Consider the following 19,076-nt stretch of genomic DNA (forward strand, 5'->3'; position numbering starts at 1 on the left):
TTTAACATATTTTCCTATTTGACCTGGTAGCATGGTTGTGCCGTCTGAGTCTAGTAATTGTTTTTGCGTGATGCCTTTTACCACTGTAAAATGCTGGTTTTACATTAACATTAGGTTTTAGCTGTTTATGCCAAATGTGATTCGAATTTTGCCAGCTTGTCTGCCATTTTTGTTTAAAGATTTTGGAAACAATAGAAATAAATTTTGAACTTAACCCAATTTTGACAGTCGCACACATTTTGTGCGTCAACTTAATCAAGCCCAAACAAGAAAATTGGATTATCCCCCTTTGTCAAATGTCGGCGTAAACAACCAATCATTTCTTTTGTTATGAAAATGGAGAGGGAAGATGGAACATGTTTGGAAACATCAAGATAGGTTCTTGATCCTTCTAACAAATGGGTTAAATTTGAAACATGACTAAAAGTCCATTGAATAAGAGTAAGATAATGGAGTGGTGTAAAATTCTAAAGAAATACGTCGACAAAAAGAAAAGTAAGATATTCGTCAGTTATTGTATTCATGATTTGATATCAAGGATGGGGGAAGTAAGAGATTGGTTTTATGTTTTTCCTTGTACTCCAACCTCGTATTTCTGACCTCTAGATAAATGGTGTTTTCTGATTGGCAGTGGCTCCTTGTCCACACATTTGGGTTGGGGAGCCTCTTCGGACTAATCATCTATAGACTACACATCCAGTTCGCGTCAAAAACATACTGAGTCGTTACAGAAACGTTTGATTCGTTATGGAAATATTGTAATATATTTTTACGCAAATGTATGACTATTATTGGCTTTGGGAGTTGTGTTCACATTTAATAAATTGAAGTTTTCTATTTGTGTAATACGCTTTAGTCAGACTGCATATTTGATAGTGGGAGCAAGCCCCTGTGCTTGAAAATGGAGAATGGACGAATTTAATGTTGGTCAGACACAGAACAAGTCACAGAAGTTATGATGACTGGTGCCAAAGTTGATGCATAGTAGATGTTTTTTTTTAAAATTTGCAATAAAATCTTAGACAAAAATGAAAGTATCCTACATGTTAAAAATAGTTCAGTGCTGACACATGGGATGTTCTGCAAATTTTAGTTTCTACAAAGAAGGATCAACCAGTGTAAATGGACATGTCTAGTGTAAGGAGAAATTGTCCGACTTAGACTCACTAGTTTGTGATTACTGTCTGGAATGGCAGCATTATGATTTAAAATGTGCCGGACTGAATCATGTGCCAAAACAATCTTTCTGGATGTGAAAACTTGAAGATGGTCTTTCAAGTTTGATAAATGTGTATTTTGTCGTAATTCTTTATGATTTTTAATCGATACTTGTTACTTCAAATACGATTCAATAACTTTTATTGTGCTTGTATCATTTTGTATATGTATAAAATAAAGTTCTCACAATTTCCACATTACTATAAATGAATGTTTCCGTCGCAATTCAGTGAGTTATTGGCTCAAACCGGATGTGTAGACGATTAGCCTGAAGAGGTTCCCGATCCACTAATGCATGGACGAGCAGCCACTGCCTTTCTAATTGACTGCCAAATCAGAATACAGCTCCAGGGATTCTCAATTCTCCAGCTAAGGTTAACATCTCTATGATTTGATCTGGGACGGCTTAATATTTGTGATATCACAATATCACGACAAACAATGTGATACAAAAGAGTGATATGAAAAATTGGCGGTTGGGATCAGTTGTTGTGTGATTGTGTCACATACAAACCAATGTGAAACTTGATAAATCCAAAGTGAGTTCATAACATTTCTTAAGTTGTTTTCCTGTAACAACTGGTGATGGCGTAGAAGGATGAACACTGAAATTTTTGCCTTGACTGATGCCAAATGTCAAGAGATCAAATATTCCAAAGAAATCATAGAAAAGGTTTTATAACTTTGCTTTATGAAATTTCTACATCAGAACAAACTAGCCTGGGTCATATACATGAAATAATGATAATTACTCAAATACATGTACATGTACAAATAACACAATTGTGAGTAACTACCAGACTAGCAAAATTGACAACATTGCTTGACTGGTACTCATCAATGTTTTGAATACTGGTACATGTACCTTTAATTGGATTCCATGGAATGTTATAAATTTCTCAGTTTACATAGGTAATAAAAATTCTGTAACTGTGTATTATTGCAATTAATACACTGTACTGCTCTGAATAAACTTAGCAATTATGACAGATATCAAAAGGTGTATCATTGACCCATAAAAGGATCATTCATTGTTTATAGAAAACTTATGCATGAACATACAATTACATGAAATTCACATAACTGACAAAAAAAAAATTCAGGCTGAAATGAAAACATGTACACAACTAATTGAGAATCAGTGTCTTCCAATATCTTTAATATCTTTAATTAAGGATTACTGATACTTGCAAAATAAAAGTACATATGATACAATGAACAAATGATTAGTTACTAATAAGTAATGAACTTTCTTAAGATAAAATACATACATTATGATAATTATAAAATGTCAAATTACACTGTAATTACAGGATACAATACACCTTTACTTGTGTTGAAAAGCTTCTTACACTGTCAGATTTTATGAGGTCAAAACACCCTGTGTATAATATATCAGATGTGCATAGTACACACCAAAATATTTTCAAACAGAAAAAAAATAAGATTTTCCTGTAATCATTTGTATTTGATTGTTTCAGAAAAAAGGCATCCAGAAGAAGTGAAAGCTGAAGACCTTGAAATATTCACAGAGTGTTACCAAAAGTGGTGTGGTGTCAATGGTAACCAAAAGGGCTCACTTAGTCTTTATGTTAGAGTATGTATTGTAGTGTTGTAACTAGAGATGTTCATGAATATTCAAGTATCACAATATGCAGATGTAGATCTGAGTATCAAATATCGAATATTGATTTAGCAACCTATTTTTTAAAGGCACCACATTGCAGTTGTTGGTACTTAATAGTTTTTGTGTTGTCTGTCACTTTGTCCATTTGCCAATTAACCGTTTTTGTGAGCTCAAAATCTTCAAAAACAGAACAGAATGCTGTGATAAATTTTTCACGTATTTATTACCATAAGGAGACAATTTGAGTATAAGTGTAATGATCATAAGATGGTAAACCACGAAAGAAAAACTGATATTGATTTTTGAGGCTATGATTTGCTTCTAATGAACCATTGTTCAGGAATAAGGGGCTACATAGGGGCCATAACAATTTCCTGGTTTCTGCACAAAAACAATAATAGAGTATGAATCTCTCTGAAATTGTACCACAAGGTTCCATTCCATTTGGGAAAGGGGTTATGACCTTTATCATAAAAGAAGGTGTAAAGCAGCAAAAATAAGCATTTTCTTTCACTTATACTAGACATTAGTTAAATCTGCATGCGGTTTAAAACACGAGATTCCTTATCAAAAGAGAAGGTTGGGATTGATTTAAGGGGGTGTGGCCCAACAATTTGGGAATCCGGGTCTATGGAGCTATAAAACATGTGTTTTAGATTTTGTCTAAAACATTTTCTCACATTATTAAGGCAAAGATGTTGAAATAAAATCTGGTACATATACATGTGTATTTAAGTATATCTTTATAAGTTACAGAACAAGTTTATATATCTAGATTTGTTACAGATAAAGTATAAGTTTAAACAACTATTTTTTGTAGTTACCAACAGAAGAAGAACCATTGTTGTTGAAACTCAGGGAAGAATCAAGGTACATTTTCTCACTCTTTTTGTATGTACTTTTCTTGTATGTCTGCAGTTCTGTTCTGTGCATTTGCTATTCTGTTTGATTAAGTATGCATGTAACATTTTTAACTTTAGGAAAAGAGTTAAAACCCCATGAAGTGTAAATTGTTGAAATACTATTGTTTAGTTGAGTATACATTTGTATATTTCCATGGTTATTATGGCTCAGTTAAACAATAAATTAAAACTCCTTATACAATTTCAGTTTACTTTTAACTGTAAACTTGAATGCTTTATTGATTGCATTGAAATCCATGGACAATGAAAACCATAAAAAAAGGAAAACTTGAACAGACCATGAAAAATTAATACTGAGTATTTTCATGTTACCTATGTTTTCCATTTAGTTACATGTATGTGTGCACAGTTATAGTTTTTATTGACAATTTGTACAATATATCTTACACTTTTAATCATTCTTTTATCTTCTAGGGCCGTTTTCCTTCAGAGAAGAAGCAGAGAACTATTAGACAATGATGAATTACAGGTATCTTTCTTCTTATATGGCCACAAATACTTTGCATTCATATAAGATATGACAATTTTTGTCATTGGCCTTTATGGAATAACTTTAAAATTAGTTGGTTGATTTTAATAAAATTTCTCAAAGTCCCAACAAAAGTTTAAACCATAAAAGATAGACTGTTATTGATTTTGAGGGTTATGACCCAATTGTTTTGGGGAAAAAAGACAAAAAAAGGATTGATGTAGGAGTTATGACCTTAACTGTTTTGACTTGAGGACTGAAAATAAAAAAAAAAAAACCAAGTGTTTTTTTTGTTTTCAAAGAATGAAATTGTATGGATCAATATGAAATTGTACAATGTGGTTCCATACCACAAAAAGGGGGTTCTGATTGATTTTAACTGTTCAGGAGCAAGCATTTTAAACAACTTGTATGTAATTTAAGTATATCTCTATGGATTTCTATGATTTTATATCACAATGAATGGAGCTAAGGCACACAAAAATGGCATTCTTTTGCAACATAAGGTTTATCAATTTGGGATTTTTAGCTCACCTGGCCTTTGGCTATTGCCATCATTTGGCATCCATTTTCCACCATTTTTCTAACATCTTCTCCCCTGAAACTAGTGAATGGACTTTGATGAAACTTACCATGATTGTTCCTTATGGTAACCTGCACAAAGTAATGCTTGGATTTTTGATCTCTCGAAAAACATGGCCATCCTTACTAAAAATAGAACAGGAGTCGAAACGATGGTTTTTTTTTTCATTTATCTCCATAACTGTTAGGTTTAACCAATTCTGATATTGATAAAAGTGTTCAGTGGGATGGGATCTATTTATGGTCAAATTTTGGTGAAAATCTGTTGACCCATGTTGGAGTTATTGCCCTCGTTTGGACGTTTTTTGGCTGTTTTTGATGTTATTACTTTAAAAAATCTTCTCCTCAGAAACTACTGTACTGAGTTCAATGAAAGTTGGTATGATTGTTTCTTAGGGTATCCTGCTTAAAATGATTTTTTTGAATTTTTATTCATGAAAAAACATGGCGACATTTACAAGAAATTGAATGTAGCTAATAAACCAGGTAAGCTATTCAGGCTCTCTAGAGACCCTAAATTAGTGAATAGTGTTTGTTTTAATCTGATATTTTTTTAACCTGCTAACCTTTCATTTTTATTTTTGGAACAAGCAAAAAAATAAAAATGCTGTCATTTGATTAGGTGATGTAAGACTATTGCAATTTTTAAAGAGTAGCGAAAGTTTAACCCCTTTACAATATTAAGTGTTGAGGTATATTTAAGTATTTATTTTCTATACACGGCATTAGTTTTACTATGTTCATTGAATGTTATTTGATGTTTGTAGCGTCTCTGGTTTCTGTTGGACCAACACCACACTCCACCCATTGTTGGAGAGGATCAAATGATTAATTATGAAGACTTCCAAAAAGTTGGATCTGAAGCTGGATCAAAGTGCAAGTATGTTAAATAGCTTAGCCACTCACATTGCCTTTATAATAAATAGTGGTAAGCCTACATCCAAGGGACAACCCATGTAAAATTCAGATGATAAAATATTCATTAGTAAGATGGTTCCAGATATGTATTAGAAGTGTTTAATTGTATAATAATGTACTAACATTATCCAACACCCATTTGCCAGTAATTCAAATGCATTTCATTGTTTAAAAACTACATTATAAGATTCATGTCTAAATTATTGATGAAAGTAGCTGAACTAGATTTACTTGGATTATATTGCCAGGGATAAATCAAGCCTTAAATTGACTATATCAAATTTACAATATAATTCACAGGCAATTTTTTTCTGCCTCTGTGTTCTGTAAACTTCTACAGACTGATCCGTATGGCAGGATTTCCATAATGCAATTCTTTAATTATGTGATGAGAAAGGTGTGGTTACATCAGACTAGAATTGGTTTATCACTTTATGATGTGGCTGGACAAGGATATCTTAAAGAATCAGTGAGTATCAGGAAGTTTTTTCATTCACTATGTAGAATGAAAAACTTATAATTAAATTTACAGAGTTTTCTGTATGTTCCTTTTAATCCTGTGTTTACCTCCTCAAAAAAGATCAATTTAAATCCACACTGTGCTTAATTAATATTGGTCAACAAGCTTAAACTGCATCTGAAATTTAAGACTGCACAATTTAACTCATTTTGCTTGGACTGAAAGAAAAGTGAACTGAGATTTTTATGATTATGTAATTAATTATTTTTAAAAATCAGAATAGTAATAAAATAATAAAAAAGCTGTAAACTTAGTTTACAGTTTTATATCTTATACCCATTTTACATAATTTTTATCCTCACCAGGACCAGCATTTTTACCAGGTATATGACACAGGCTCTTTAGAGCCTCTAGTTTCTCATGTGTTGTTAAATGTATTTAATGCCTATGAATGACAATTTGTCTTTTTTTCAGGATTTAGAGAATTATATTCTAGAACTCATTCCAACTCTCCCTCAGGTAAGAAACAATTAGAGCTGGTATATTACTTTTGGAAACTGAAAAGTTTCAAAATTATCATATGAACTTTTTTTTTTATGAGGATACTTAAAAGTTACAAAAATAGTTTACCATTCAAGATCCAACTTAAATTCACAGTAGTCCTTGACCGAAAAAAAACCCCTTCATTCTGGTATTCTTAAATATGAAATATATTTTTCTAACCCAATTTTTCAAAAAGAGTTGAATAACTGTTATTTTGAAAAATGCCATGACCCCCCCCCCCACTCCCACCTTAAAGGGAAAAATACTTGTATTTGTTACTTTTTCAAATACAATATAACAAGAATAGGTATAGTGTATCTGTCAAAGAGACAACAACCCCACCAGGATGAAAATGTCACACATTGGTCATCAATGAATGACAAGGAAATCCTCGTAACACAGGACAGGCTGCAGCTGACCCCAAAACATCATTACACTCAGGTACATTGAAAGAGTTGCCCCTATGTACTCAAGTAACAAAATATAAATTAAAGGTGAAAATGAAATGAGACAAACCGGAGCCAGAAATTCCTGACTTGGGACAGGTTAAAAAAATGTGGTGGGGTTAAAGTTCTTTGGTGTGGTCACAACCCACCCCCCTCCCACCTATAGGCCACTGTGGAAAAAAAATTCCCCAATTAAACGCCTAAAAATCAGTTAAAAAGGTCAGAGTCCCTTGTTTCAACAAAAAATAAAGTGAATAAATTACACAAGTGCTATTATTCAATATTTTTAGTTAGCAGTTTTTACAAGCAACATATTTTCAGCAGATAGCATGACAGATTATAATTACAATACACACTGACCAAATATGCAGGCTGGTCAAAAGTGTTTTTATAAAAGAAGGCTACATTGTTTTTAGATAGGACTGAATACTACATTGAGGGCTTTGCCAGCCAGTCAGACATATGTCTAGGCTTGTATACAAAACAGAGCCTAGTATTTTTTTGTTTTTAGCTCACCTGGCTGTATGCCATGTGAGTTATTGCCATCACTTGGCGTCGTCGTCGTTGTTAACAATTTATTGAAACATCTCCTCTGATACTACTGAATGGATTTGGTTGAAACTTATATTTTTTCCTTCAGAGTATCCTGCACAAAATGACTTTGGATTTTTAATCTGTTAAGAAACATGGCCGCTGTTACTAAAAATAGAACATAGGGGTCAGACAGCAGATTTTTGCATATACATTGTATCTCCAAAACGGTTAGGTTTAACCAAATTTTGGCGGGGGTAAAAGTATTCAGCATGATGAGATCTGTCTGTGGTCAAATTTTGGTGAAAATCTGTTAACCCATGTTGGAGTTATTGCCCTTTTTGGATGTTTTTTTGCTTTTATTGATGTTATTACTTTACGAAATCTTCTCCTCAGAAACTATTCTACAAAATTCAATGAAAGTTGACATTTTTGTTTTATAGGGTATCCTTAACAAAATATCGTTTTAATTTTTGATTGGTTAAAAAACATGGCTGCCGTTTTTTAAAATAGAACATTGGGGTCAGACAGCAGATTTTTGCATATATCTCCAAATCCATTAGGTTTAGCCAATAGCTTTCAATTGCTGAAATGATCCTTATTATAAGGCTTACTAAAGTCTCCAATGAATCAAATGGAGTTAAAATTATCATACAACTCCTTGTTAGAGTTATTGCCCTTGAAAGGCAAAAATTTAACCAGGTGAGTGAGTCAGGCTCCTGGGAGCCTCTGGTTATTATATGCCCATCAATTTTGACATAATGTATTATGGTATACGGCTGTCCGTCTGTAACACTTCATACCATCTGTGCCATGAAAACTGATTTGTTCAAGGTATCATAGTTTTCCTGTCCTCTTTCATCTACCCTGGACTTGATTTTTTATGAGCAACTTGGCGGGTGATTCTAGAAAAGCAGAGGACGCTTACCCTAAAGGTGCACCTGGTCCATGTTCTCAGATTTTAGTGGAGTCCGAGTTGCTCATTTGCTTTTGTTAGTTTGTATGTATGATTTTAGTTACTTTATGTTCTTTGTTGTGTATGTCTGTTTTCCATGTCTGGTCTTTGTCCCTAGATTACATTCTTTTGATTACCGCTATAACCTTGGTTCCCTTCATTACTCCTTCATACAAAATGCTTGATGCATTTAAGTAAAACTTTGGTCAATTGTTCATATTAATGGAGGAAAGCTCCCTTCAATATTACATTAGTTTTAAATGTTTTGTCTTTGAGTTAAAGGACTTTTAGTTTTAGAAAAAAGGGATGGTTTTTCTGTTTTCACACTCTACTTGAAAAAAACGCTTTCAGCAACTGCCATAAAGCTTAAGGATATTCTTTGTATCCATGGTCATAGGCTTCCTTTCATTTTATATAAAATTTCCATTTGGATGGTTATTCTGTTTTAGGGCTCTAACTGAAAAACACTTTCAGTAAATGCCACAAAACTCTGAGATATCCTTTGTTTTCATGATCATAGGCTCCATTTTGTTTTAAATTAAATTTTGGATTTCATGTTTTTGATTATTGGCACATGAAAAATGGAGGTGTTTTTTCTGTTTTTGTTTTCAGCTGACGGGTGTATCATGCGCTGATGACACACCTTTTATTTATTTGACAGTAAGTGATAAGTGGTCTGAATCTGTCTATTAATTTAGTATTTTACTTAATGATTTTAGCTAAATGGATTGGAGAGATCATTCTACTCATTTTATGTATGTACTGCTGTGAGGAAGTTCTTCTTCTTTCTAGACCCTATGAGAACTGGTAGAATTAAAATCCAAGATATATTAGCTTGTAGTTTTCTTGATGATTTATTAGAGGTAAGACCTTAAAAATGTTATTCTTTCTATTGAATTTTAATTAAAAATTATAGATTTCCAATGAAATTGTTTTAAAGATCTTTTTGGTACAGGTAATTCAAATTACAATCACTGTATGTAAGAAATTATTGCATGCATTTTTTACTGTAAATTTGTCATTCTTGACCTGATTGAGAAAAAATTCCTGGACTTATTTCAAATAGAGCCAAGAAACATTATTTGTGATAATAGAAATACCAGTATCACAGTGAATTTGCATTGATTTAAAAAAATAGTAAGTTTAAATTATAACCTTAAATATCGTTGTAAAAAATATTCTATGAATGGTCTGCTATTTATAGGTAGTGATTTCCATTTGTCAAGATTTTATTATTTCATGTACCAGTATTTTTTAATTTGTGAATTACCTTAGGTCATCAATAACTTCATTGAATTTTGTTCAGAATTGGCATTTGTGGTTTGATCAAACCTTGAAACCAAGAAAATCAAATAGCTTGTCCACAATTAAGAGAGGTATATTTTGCTTTTAAATCTTTATTTTGTTTCTTAAAGCTTAGAGATGAAGACTTATCCAAAGAAATGCAAGAATCAAACTGGTTTTCTGCTCCTTCAGCTCTTAGGGTTTATGGGCAGTATCTCAATTTAGACAAAGATCATAATGGCATGTTAAGTAAAGAGGAGTTAGCTCGGTAAGAAATAGGATAATAAAACATTACCAATATTTTAAGAAAAAAAACTTGATGCCAATTTTTGAAGAACCAATGTATAGACCAACATTAATCCAAGAATTCAATTTAAAGTCTCCTGTATAAACACTAGTTAAACTGACTTTCTAACAGGCAAAAATTTTGTTTACTTAAGCTATTTTTCTCACAGGTTAATAAGCAGAAATTGATAATTGTTTCCTCTTTATCATTCCTGTTAACCTTTGGAATAGTTCATGTGGGACATTCTCTTTCATTGACCCTGTTTTGTTGGGAGTCTCCCACTTGATGTGGGAGGGTTCACAACTTACAGGTATGTCTTTATTGCAACATTTTTAGAGGGCAGAATGAATGTCTTGTTGACAGGACATTATCTTTTGTTTTTTTTTATTTTTTTATTTTTCTGACTTCTGTTCAAAGTTATAGGTAAGAACAGTTCTACAAAAGGATTTAAGGGGTTATGGAATTAACTGTTTAGAAATGAGAGCCGAAAACAAGAATTCAAGAAAATTTAGTATAAATTATTTATTTCTTGACAAATTTCCATGGGAAATAATTATTTATTTCTTGACCAATTGCTTTGGGAAATAAAAGTTCTGGAAAGCTAAGGTTATGTTTTTTGTTAGGCTGTGATTGATACTGTTTTAGACAGTGGTTGCTATTGTTTTAGACTGTGATTTGTATTGTTTTAGTATGTGAGACTGTGATTGATAATGTTATTTTTACAGATATGGGACAGGTACTTTAACTGATGTCTTCTTGGACAGGGTTTTTCAAGAATGTTTGACTTATGAAGGGGAAATGGTAAGATTTAATATGGGTGAATTTAACCATATACATTTTGTATTTAACTGTATGGATTATACAATTTACTGCTTCAAACAATCAATTAATCTATATTTTAAAGATATTGATAAAAAAAAACTTAATTTTAGATAAAATTGTATATAAAGTCTCAAAATTCTCTATTTTATCAAAATATCTTTGAAAGTTGGCGATGCATATCCTTTTTAGCTCACCTGGCCATTGGCCATGTGAGCTATTGCCATCACTTGGCGTTTGTCATCGTCATTAACAATTTCTTCAAACATCTTCTCCTCTGAAACTCCTGAATGGATTTTCATGAAACTTAAAACATGGCTGCTGTTACTAAAAATAGAATATTGGGGTCAGACAGCAGATTTTTGCATATATCCCCAAAACCGTTAGGTTTAGCCAAATTCTGATGTGGATTACAGTATTCAGCATGATGAGATCTATTTGTGGTCAAATTTTGGTGAAAATCTGTTGACCCATGTTGGAGTTACTGTCCTTTTGGATGGTTTTTGTTGTTTTTGATGTTATTACTTTCAAACATCTTCTTCTCAGAAACTACTGTACAGAATTCAATGAAAGGTGGTATTTTTGTTTTTTAGGGTATCCTTAACAAAATGAATGTTTGGATTTCTGATCAGTTAAAAAACATGGCTGCTGTTACCAAAAATATAACATAGGGGTTAGACCGCAGATTTTTGTGTAGATCTCCAAAGCCTTTAAGTTTAGCCTTATTTTGACATGGTTATAAGTTTTCGGCATGATGAGATCTATCTGTGGTCATATTTTCGTGAAAATCTGTCAACCCATGTTGGAGTTATTGCCCTTTTTGTACGTTTTTTTTTTTTGCAGTTTTTGATGTTATTACATTCAAAAATTTTCTCAGAAACTACTCTGCAGAATTCAATGAAAGTTGGTAATCTTGTTTTTTAAGGTATCCTTAACAAAATCATCATTTGGATTTTTGATTGGTTAAAAAACATGGCTGTCGTTACTAAAAATAAAACAAAGGGGTCAGACAGTAGTTTTTTTGCATATATCTCAAAACCTTTAGGTTTAGCTAATATCTTTCAATTACTGAAATGATCTTTATTATAAGGCCTACTAAAGTCTCCAAGGGGTCACAGTTGTCAGAAGACTTCATGTAAGAGTTAGTGTCCTTGAGAGGAGAAAAATGACAGGTTTTTTTTTGTTTTTTTTTAAAGTTTTCAGCTAATATCTTGAGAACTATGATAGATAGAATGAGACTTTCATTTGCTACAATGATTCTTATAAGGCCTACAAAAGTCTCCAAGGATCAAAGTTGTCAAAATACTCCATGTAAGAGTTATTGCCCTTGAAAGGCAAAACATTATGTTTTTTGCAGTTTTTAGCCAATTTCTTGAAACTGTTATAGAGAGAATGAAACTTGATGAAATGATCCTTTTGATAAGTTCTACTAAAGTCTTCATGGAGTCCGAATTGTTGAACAACTCCTTGTTAGAGTTATTGCCCTTGAAAGGCAAAGATTTAACCAGGTGAACGAATCAGGCTCCTAGGAGCCTTTTGTTTTTTAGATAAAATTATTATTATGTGCATTTGTGTACTTGCAGGACTATAAAACCTACCTAGACTTTGTATTAGCTTTGGAGAATAAAAAGGAACCCCAGGCCTTAAGATATTTGTTCAGAATATTGGATGTTCAGCACAAAGGATATCTTAATGTCTTTTCTCTAAACTATTTCTTCAGAGTAAGTAGCCTTCAGATGAGACAGTGGTATAATGAATGCAGAGTTTTTAAGAAATAATTCACAGACTCAAATTTATCATCGTTTTACCCAGGGATGAAATTTTTTTTTAAGTATAATTGTTATGTAGGATAAATACTTTATTAATATAGCTTTTGAATGCACATTAACTTTTGGATAGATTTAAAATTGGAGAAAAAAGTGAAATGGAACAAAAATTTGACAATATGTGTGAACTTCGATCAGTAGTATAGATTGATTTTCAGTTTATACATATTAAAAAAGGACAGTTCTTAATAGTATTTTAAATGCAATGTATGATCACAATTTTTATTAAACATCATATAACCTTTGAATTTTTTCAAGTTTCAACTAATCAGTATAAATTTTAGTGACACACATAGGTACCTGTCTTTTGAAAAATAACAAAACGAGAATTTATTTTTATTATCAGACCCTTGATTGAAACCCTATTACACTGCAGGTAAGTATGTGGGTCATGGTAATGAACTATAATTTATTGTACAGGCAATTCAAGAACAAATGAAACTGCATGGTCAGGAGCCAATATCATTCCAAGATGTTAAGGATGAAATATTTGATATGGTCAAGCCAAAAGATCCATTGAAACTTACTTTACAAGATCTGATTGTCAGGTCAGTTATGAATACATACTTTTAGTGCTTTTCATAGAATGTCTAAGCATCTTTAAATATGAATTACATATACATCGATGTTAACAAATACACAACTGTCATTAGAGGGATGATCACAGTATAGTGATATTGCACCATAGCCACAAAACTAAAAAAAAATAGGTAAATTTTGAGAAAATTCTGAACTGTTTATGACCTCATAAACTTCATTACTGTATATGATTGGCAAAACTCCAAATTTCAAAATAAAAACAAATTTTCTTCTTCTTTTTCCATATAGCATTTACAAATAATTCCTTGTGATGAATAACTGTGCAGCTATGATTCCTGAAATTTTTTAAATCAATTGAAAAATAAACTTATATTGATATTCTTCATTTGTTTACAGTGGGAAAGGTGATACAGTGGTCAGTATTTTGACAGATCTGAATGATTTCTGGACATATGAGAACAGAGAATATCTAGTCCCAGACACTGCAGAAGAATCTGAGATTTAAATCATTGGGAATCTGTGCAAAAAAATAGAAATATGTAGCACATCATAGTAGTGATAGGTTGTCAGTGTATCATTTAATTTCGCAATATAACATGTTTTAAGTAATTCCAATTACATTAGAATTCCAGCTATCATAGTGCATTATATAAAGTCTCTCCATTCAAACCTAGTCTGAAAGGTCCGTCCCATTATCATCAACGATTTGTCAAGTCTCAGTACATTACTCCATTTAATAGTTGATTTGTAGTACATATGTTTTATCATGTATACTGAATAGATAAATTTACAATATTACATTTTATTTTTATGCCAAAATTTAATCCATTTTTTTTATTCAATCTCTGGATACTCCAGTCAATCAAATTTTAGGTTAAAGTGATTTTTTATAAAATATCCTAGTCTAGGGGTATGATATATATTTGATATGTATGTATTGATTCTTATAGTTGTTCCTACTTTTGTCTGTTCATCTTTCACACTAAAGTAGCACCCCAGATAAGAATCATGCAAAGTGTGATTCATGGTTGGAAAGCCTACATATATTTATTTTTGATGTTTTGTTTAAAATGTTGTAGTAAACAGAAGTTAACATGTGGCTTTTCATATAACCCTTGTTTTCGGGAGATAAAAATGATATCGAATGTATTGTAGAATTCAAAATTAAGGGAGATAACTCTGTAAATGACACTAAGGTCTCACTCACCATTTCCGGGTCAAATGGCCACCCCCCTATGTAGTACCAAAAACACACTGAACCTAGACATATGCATTGTAAGTGCATTATTTGTGTGTATTATGATTAAAAGTAGTCAAAATAAAGCTGAGAATGTGTACTTTAAAATCATATATGTAATTAACTACAAAAGTGTATGAATATTGTTTACATGTGTGAGTAATATGCCTCCATGCTGTCAGTTAGCAGAACAGGTAAAAATGTGGATTTTCAGTATTATTTATTCAAGTAAATTTTGTGAAGAATTTCTACTATCATCGTACCATTAGCTTTATGATTTTGGAAGCCTTATTTTCCAAGCTTCGCAACGGTATGCAGCTTTAAGATGTCATTTGTCCTGGGAATTCACAGTGAGACTTTGAAAATTACTTTTTTAACATGTAAAGTAATGGAAACGTTAGAAGTGGTTAGTGAGACCTAAAATACAATAGAAATTGTTGGATTTTCAATGTGGATTATCTCCTAAGAACAGATAGATTGGAATGAATAATTATACATTTCATCATGTAGACCTATAAAGCAACTTAATCACAAAAATATAAATGCTTAGCCTGTTTTGGGGTTTAGCGTATGTTACAGAATTCATATGGTTCTTTAACAAAGACTGGTTCTTAAAATTTCAGAACTCAAACAAAACTTTATACACTGTGGTAGGCTATTACCAGTAGATATAGATCAAGTTTAATTAAATGTTTGGTTCTTTTACATGTAATTTTACAGTTTTTCTAATATATTAAATATGGGGATATTTGTCATCACCAGTTCAAATTGCCATATTACTCTAGTTTTAGATAGGGCATAAGCAAATTCAAGGGGCCTCCTCTCATTATGCTCAAAAAGTTTTGTTAATTATATGGATTAAACTGGAAATACCTGGAGCATTCCCTCAGGTAATTTGGCAGACCTTTGTTTTTTGGTTTATTTCTGTAGAGTATGAATGTACCAATGATATTAGAGCTGAAATAAGGCTGTTTCCCTAAACCATGATAATTTTCCCAAATTTTTTACTGAAATTCCCAAATTCCTGCAATTGGATTCACTCAGTATGACATGTCCAGTCAGGGCTCACCAAATAAGGTGAAAATATTATATTTCTACCTGTTATAAAAACTCCAGAATTCTCTTTTCCCTCACTTTTCGTATTTCGTTTAAATAAGAGAGATGTCAGTTTAGGGACTCATATAACCAGCTGTGTGATGAAATGTAATTGTCTTACAAATTTCCCTGTTTGTTTTATCTTTTGATATATCCCTATATTGAAAGGCACAGGCACCTTTTAAAAAAAAGTTGAAAATCTCTGATGTACACCAATGAATAGTTCTGGCTTTTCAATCCTAACAAGAGACATACAGTACATGTTATATTCACACTGACTCTTGTTTTCTCTATCGTTGATCATCTCCTATTAAACATTGAAAAAATAAACTCTTCTCATGTTTTGTTATAATTGATTCATAATTCATGTAATTATGTTCTAGTACAGAACAGAGTAATAGTCTGGTGTGAATGTTGATTACTTTCTGATGTACAAGTTATAAGGAATAGCTTCTGTTGATATGAACACTGCCTCAATCTGCATGTGCAATACAATACAGAAAAAACTCCACAAATGTTGGCTAATTATAGAACATTTGTCAATAAACTGTGTTTTTATGGTCTTGCAAAAACCTTAGAATTTCAGTAATAGAAATTTATCTGTTCAATACCAGTAATTAAAAGTCCACATTCTCAATTGTAATTCTATTTCACTTTTCCTTAAAGTTTAGCCTTAATTTTAGTATCTGTATGTTACTGTGACAGTATTGACTTCACTCATATGTGCTATTTAAGATTTTAACTTTTAACTTGGGTTTAACATTGGTAGGCCAAACCATGAAATTTGGTTACCAATGAAAAATTTTCATTGATGTTAGTACTGAAAACCTCAAAACCATGAATTTAAGAATCCACGAACTTGTGTTTCTTCCCTAATCCACGAATTAAAGTACTTTCACTGTAGCAACAGTCAGTATGGTTATGTGAATAGTTGCTCCATTCATATAGAAAATAAATATCCAGCTATTACAAGTTACATGTAATAAGGTTTGATTTATAGACTTCGGTTATTTACGCTGTTGTTTTTATATATTTTAGTTCTTTACTGATAAAGTATATTATAAAGAAAATAGATATTTTGTATGATAGCTTAATACTGGATACTGGTAACTTTTAAGATTAGTGCAAGATTAATTTGAGCAGGAGACACAATTGGTTATGATTTTAGGCTTTTCTTATGAGAGACAGAGCTATTTTTATTAAAATAATGACTGTTGATAGTGCACCACCATTTCTTGTATATGATGTCTCCATAAATTGGAATATTGTGATTTCTTAGAACATCACCTCTGTAACTGCGTTAAAAGATCAAACAGTCACTTCCAAATTACATTTCCGAACAATTTTGAGCGATTTGTGTTTTACATATATAAGACATCACTGATGCTCAGTCCCTTTATTTTATATAAGACATCACTGATGCTCAGTCTCTTTATTTGTATTTTGCTCTTGCTTCAAGACTAAAATCACTTTGCATGTTGATAAAGTAATTACAATTTTCTGTTACAAGCCCATTTGGATCATAGGTCCATAAATGTCATTAGCAATTTGTTTAAGATCACTTCCATTGGAACTGCTTGACTTGTTTGGAGTGATGAATGGAAGGTCGTCTACAAATAGTCCACTTCTTGGTTTTCTAGATTAAACAAGATGTCTGCCAGAGACAATTAAAGCTGGAGTGCTAACTTTAAATAAAAAGCAACTTGAGTATGTACCATATTTGTCTCCTGGAATCCTCTTGTTAATATGAGTTTTAAATACCAGTATTCATTTCTTAGCTGTTTAATTTTTTTGTGGAACTTAAAATGAAGACACATACTTGATATATGAATTTTTTTTTTTTTTTTTGCAAGAAAAATTTTGAGTGGATAAATTTTTCTGTACACTAATTTATTGATACATTTCTTAATTGGCCTGTTCAGCATGTTGTAGCTTTATTTTGTGTTAAATGCTGTTTACAATTGGCCTGATTAGTCATTGTGTTTGTGGTTAACCAGTGAGTTTGAGGTTACAAGTAACACCCCTCCTTGGAAGCAAATAAAACTGTTCAAAACAATCTTCAAATTAGTTAAGCATTACTTAAATCAAGAAATTCTTGTTTTGATACCCCCTCCAACTACACTTTAAAAATAAAACTTCTGCCTACTGGCCTAGTTTACAATCTTTTTATTGGTAGTGTATTGATTTTTTTTAGAACTTTAGAGTTGTCTGTTTTAGGCAATAACCTTTTTTTGTGATTATGTAAAATGTTGTTACTGAATGATTATCTGACTTTCACACCTTATAATGGAAATGTAATGGAACTTAAAGTGTCTGCTCCTCAGTAAATAATCTGAATAAAAAAATTCTTAATAAGCCAAGTCACTTCACATGCGCACATATCTTTTAAATTATATTTATTAAACCCTGCCACACGAATGGGCGAGGTATGACTAGTATGTGATATTCTAAAATTTTGCATTTCTGTCCATTCCATTTTTTACACTTTGCACAGTTGTTAATTTCCATAAACTACAAGTTAATTCTTTTTGTATTCTTTGTGGAAATTTGGTATTAAATTGAAAATTGTGTAGTGTTATATTTTACAGGTGTGTCTTTTCATGTGAATGTTTAACAAGAATCAGAGTGAATTGTTTTATGGTAACTAATATTGTATAGTTTATACAGTATGATTGCAAATGATAAACATTTCAGATGTCACACAATGAAGGGTTTAGGAGTACACCACTGTGTATCTAGTAAACCTAAATGTTGTATAATGAATTGAATTTCCATTTTAGCTGTGCAAGGTATGATTAAGTATTAGTAAATTGCCTTGGAGGCATTTACTATTGATAGTAATTCATGGTCATATCTAAACTGCATAAATTAAATGCTTGTTTAAAACAAAAGAAATGATGAATCAGCATGTATAAGCCAGAAATGAATTATAAGATATGTAATATTTTATACCCTAATAGATAAAAATGATAATATCTGTCAGTGTTGAAGTACTAGAGACCTTTATTTTTTTTTAAATCTACATGTATTGTATATGGTATTAATTAATCCTGACTTAATTAATCATTCCTTTTTAAATGTTAGTTATAATCGATGTATATAGTTTATGATGAGGCAGCTGCAGTGTGATGTACATTATATACAGTATATTCACTGCTTAACTGTTTACTTATCATGATGCATGTCGTGTGAAATAAAATCTATATTTAGAAGCTTATATTTTTCATACTTCAACAAAATCATCATATGGTCCTTGTATTGCCATTTTGATATTGTCACTGACACTTCTTATGGGAATGTTGGTTTGTAATATCTCG

At 31.6% G+C, this 19,076-nt stretch overlaps 1 protein-coding gene across 1 annotated transcript; it reads left to right on the forward strand.

The window, feature by feature from the left end:
- The first annotated feature begins 291 nt into the window (after nucleotides 1-291).
- Nucleotides 292-16,089, forward strand: LOC148624234 (serine/threonine-protein phosphatase 2A regulatory subunit B'' subunit gamma-like). Its single transcript, XM_088566831.1, has 13 exons — nucleotides 292-495; nucleotides 2,700-2,815; nucleotides 3,666-3,715; nucleotides 4,183-4,237; nucleotides 5,587-5,699; nucleotides 6,038-6,206; nucleotides 6,672-6,716; nucleotides 9,392-9,535; nucleotides 10,088-10,224; nucleotides 10,968-11,043; nucleotides 12,645-12,782; nucleotides 13,308-13,435; nucleotides 13,824-16,089. The coding sequence occupies exons 1-13, from the start codon at nucleotides 417-419 to the stop codon at nucleotides 13,930-13,932; spliced, it is 1,359 nt and encodes a 452-aa protein (XP_088422957.1). The 5' UTR covers nucleotides 292-416; the 3' UTR covers nucleotides 13,933-16,089.
- The last annotated feature ends 2,987 nt before the right edge of the window (nucleotides 16,090-19,076 follow it).

Source organism: Perna viridis, chromosome 2 (genome assembly GCF_037379345.1).
Source record: "Perna viridis isolate PV_CMFRI_1.1 ecotype Kerala chromosome 2, ASM3737934v1, whole genome shotgun sequence".
Taxonomy (NCBI): Eukaryota; Metazoa; Mollusca; class Bivalvia; order Mytilida; family Mytilidae; genus Perna; species Perna viridis.

Excerpts from the sequence above, each read along its gene's own strand:
- LOC148624234 (XM_088566831.1), top strand. The coding sequence starts at position 417 with ATGACTAAAAGTCCATTGAATAAGAGTAAGATAATGGAGTGGTGTAAA. Across the intron at positions 6,207-6,671 it reads AAGGATATCTTAAAGAATCA|GATTTAGAGAATTATATTCT; the intron begins GTGAGTATCAGG and ends TCTTTTTTTCAG. Across the intron at positions 9,536-10,087 it reads TTCTTGATGATTTATTAGAG|CTTAGAGATGAAGACTTATC; the intron begins GTAAGACCTTAA and ends TGTTTCTTAAAG.